This window comes from Apodemus sylvaticus, chromosome 7 (assembly GCF_947179515.1).
Source record: "Apodemus sylvaticus chromosome 7, mApoSyl1.1, whole genome shotgun sequence".
Taxonomy (NCBI): domain Eukaryota; kingdom Metazoa; phylum Chordata; class Mammalia; order Rodentia; family Muridae; genus Apodemus; species Apodemus sylvaticus.
In genome coordinates, this window is record NC_067478.1 from 89,975,298 (window position 1) to 89,979,293 (window position 3,996).

Consider the following 3,996-nt stretch of genomic DNA (forward strand, 5'->3'; position numbering starts at 1 on the left):
ATAAACCAGTAGCCTTTCTTTATACAAATGATAAATAGGCTGAGAAAGAAATTGGGGAAAAACACCCTTCACAATGGCCACAAATAATACAAAATATATTGGTGTAACTCTTACCCAGCAAGTGAAAGATCTGTATGACAAGAACTTCAAATCCCTGAAAAAAAGAAATTGAAGACTATATAATATGGAAAAATCTTCCATGCTCATGGATTGATAGGATTAACATAGTGAAAATGGCCATATTACCAAAAACAATCTACAGATTTAATGCATTTCCCACCAAATTTCCAACACAATTCTTCACAGACATGGAAAGAGCAATTCTCAACTTCATATGGAAAAACATAAAACATGTGATAGCCAAAATTTCTCAACAATAAAAGAACCTTCAGGAAGAAAAAACATCCCTGACTTTGAGCTATACTACAAAATAAGAGTGATAAAACCTCTTGGTATTGCTCCACAAATGGACAGGTCATCTGTAGAATAGAACTGAAGACAAAATGTAAACTCACACACATGTGGACCTTTGATCTTTGACAAAGATGCCAAAAGCATGTAGTGGAACAAAAAAAGTATTTTCAATAAATGCTGCAGGTCTAACTGGTGGTCTGTATGTAGAATGAAATATTTATCACCTATCACAAAATTTAAGTCCAAGTGAATCAAGGACCTCAACATCAAACCAGATACACTGAATCTAATAGAAGAGACAGTGGGAAAGATCTTTGAACTCATTGGCACACGGTTGGGATTTCCTGAATACCAATGGCTCAGGCTCTAAGATCAAGAATTCATGAATGGGAACTCATGAAACTGCAAAGCTTCTGTAAGGCAAAAGATACAGTCAGTACTAAAATTCTGCAATCTACAAATTTGGGAAAAAATTCACTAGCCCTACATCCAACAAAGGGATACTCAGAGAGAAATCTTGAATGGCCAAGAAGCATTTAAAGAAATGCTCAACCTCCTTAGTCATCAGCAAAATGCAAATCAAAAGGACTCTGAAATTCCACCTCACACCTGAATGTCTAAGGTCATAAGCTCTAATGAAAGCACATGCTGGTGAGGATGTGGAGACAAAGGAACACTCCTCCATTGCTGGTGGGCTGGCAAACTGGTACATCCACTCTGTAAATCAATCTGGAGATTCCTCATAAAGATGGAAATAGTTCTACTTGAAGACCCAGTTAAGATACCCCTCCATACCCCAAAGACATATGCTTCACCTTAAGCTGGAAACAACATTAAGATGTCCCTCTACTGAAGAATGGATGCAGAAATGTGGTTTATTTACATAATGGAATTCTTTTCAGCTCTTAAAAATAAGAACATCATGAATTTTGCTGGCAAGAACTAGAAAATGTCATCCTGAGTGAGGTAACCCAGAAAAAAATGACATACATGGTATATACTCACTGATAAGTAGATGCTAGTCAAAAGTACAGAATATCTAGGATATAACCCACACACTTTCAAAAGTTTAACAAGTAGCAAGACACAAATGAGGATGCTGTAATCCCTCTTTGAAGGGGGAAGGAAATAATTATGGGAGGCAGAGGGAGGGAGTGGCCTGCATATGAGAAGGGAAAGAGAGTTGAAAATTGAAACATGATCAGATATGGGTGCAGGGTTGAAGATAGGTTGAAGCCCAGAGGGCTGAAGAAAAGGTGGTTCAATGGCTGGCCCAACTTGGGATCAATGTCATGGGGTGGGTCACCAAGGACTGACACTATTACTGATGCTGTGTTGTGCTTATAGACAAGAGCCTGGAATGTCTGTCCTCACAGAGGCCCTACCAGCAGTTGTCTGAGACAGAAACAGATACTTACACATTAGACTGAAGGGAGAAACCCTATGGTTGAATAAGGGCAAGGATTAAAGAAACTTAAGAGGAGGGTAACCCTATAGGCGGACCAGCATTCTCAGCTAACAAGGACACCAGGAAACTCCCAAAGACTGAGACACTAACCAGGAGCATACATGCACCTATCTGAGACCCCTGGCACAAATATATCAGAGGTGTATCTGGGTAGGCTTCAGTGGAAGATGTGTTCAATCCTCCATAGACTTGAGGCCCCAGAGAAGGGGAAGGCCTGGTGGGAGCACCCTCTCAGATACAAGGGGAAGGAGCAATGGGATGAGGAACTGTGGAAGGGGGAAACCAAGAGTGGGGGAAATGACTGGAATAAAAATAAATAATAAAAAAAAATAATAATAGTAGTAGTAGTAGTAGTAGTAGTAGTAGTAGTAGTAAAGGATCCCCTTGTTCAAATCACCATGTGTCCAGTACGTACTTCTGGTAACACCATGTGTTCAGTAATAAATGCAATGGCTTCTCCAGATATTACTCCATTTCCACATTTAGCTCTATGTATCTTAATAACTAGGCAAATGCAAATTTCTAAAAACAAAAGCTCTGGAGATCAAAAAATACACTTTGGATTACTTTATATTTAAGTAAATTCATTTATGTAAAGCTTGCTTCCTTAACACAGGCATTTTTCCAATTGATGCCCATTCTAAATCTCAATTTAAACAAATTGCTTTGAACTCACAAACGTTATTAAAATTTGTACACAATGATAATATTTTATAAGAAATTCATTTTAATTTTTAAATATGTGATTTAAAATAATAATAAAAGGCAAATTTTATTTATCTAAAATGATTTAGTTAAGGTAATTATATGGAGAGCAATGGTGTTCTAAAGTTTTCTAGTTTAACAGGCTTAAAATATTTTTTACTCTTTCAGGATTTGAAAGGAGGACATGGCAGCAGGAAACCACTGCACAGTGACTGAGTTCTTCTTGGCTGGGCTCTCAGAGAAGCCAGAACTCCAGCTACCACTCTTCCTCCTCTTCACAGGCATCTATCTGATCACTGTGGCAGGGAACCTGGGCATGATCACACTGATTGGGCTCAGTTCACACCTGCATACACCCATGTACTATTTCCTCAGCAGTCTGTCCTTCATTGACTTCTGTCAATCCACTGTTGTTACCCCTAAAATGCTGGTGAGCTTTCTGACAGAGAAGAACCTCATCTCCTACTCTGGATGCATGGCTCAGCTCTACTTTTTCATCATTTTTGGGGCTGCAGAGTGCTACACATTAGCTGCAATGGCATATGACCGCTATGTTGCCATCTGTAACCCCTTGCTTTACACTGTAATTATGTCCTATCAGATTTACAGTTCCTTGATTTCAGGGGTGTATATTTATGCTGTGCTCTGTGCATCAGTTCACACGGGATTCCTGGCAAGGATTCAGTTTTGCAAATTAGATGTGATCAATCACTATTTCTGTGATATTCTTCCCCTCTTGAAGCTTGCATGCTCTAATACCTATATCGATGAAATGTTGATTCTATTCTTTGGTACACTGAATATCTTTGTCCCAACGCTGATCATTATTACTTCCTACATCTTCATCATTGCCAGCATACTGAACATTCAATCTAGTGAGGGCAGGTCCAAAGCCTTCAATACTTGCAGTTCCCATATCTCTGCTGTTGCTATCTTCTATGGTTCTGCTGCATACATGTACTTACAGCCATCATCAGTGAGTTCTATGGACCAAGGGAAAGTGTCATCTGTGTTTTATACTACTGTTGTGCCTATGCTCAACCCCTTGATATACAGCCTGAGGAATAAAGATGTCAGTGTTGCACTGAAGAAAATACTTGAAAGAAAAACATTCATGTAAGCTGAAATCATGTGAAGATTATTTATTAGAGCCAAGTAATTAAAAATTTATATATTGAATTAATACTATTTATTTTTACCCTACATTGTCATTATTATTACTCATTTATTAAGAGACTTTGATAGTTTTTGCTATTACAAATATCTCATATGTTTTCAGAATCAACAATGTTGCCAAATGGTAAGGGTGACATGGATTCTTATGCCCATGGTTGATAGCCAAGCATTACACACACACACACACACACACACACACACACACACACACACACAACTAACACACACACATT

At 38.4% G+C, this 3,996-nt stretch overlaps 1 protein-coding gene across 1 annotated transcript; it reads left to right on the forward strand.

The window, feature by feature from the left end:
- The first annotated feature begins 2,771 nt into the window (after positions 1 to 2,771).
- On the forward strand, positions 2,772 to 3,707 carry LOC127689973 (olfactory receptor 1537). Its single transcript, XM_052189547.1, has one exon. The coding sequence runs from the start codon at positions 2,772 to 2,774 to the stop codon at positions 3,705 to 3,707; it is 936 nt and encodes a 311-aa protein (XP_052045507.1).
- Positions 3,708 to 3,996: the final 289 nt, after the last annotated feature.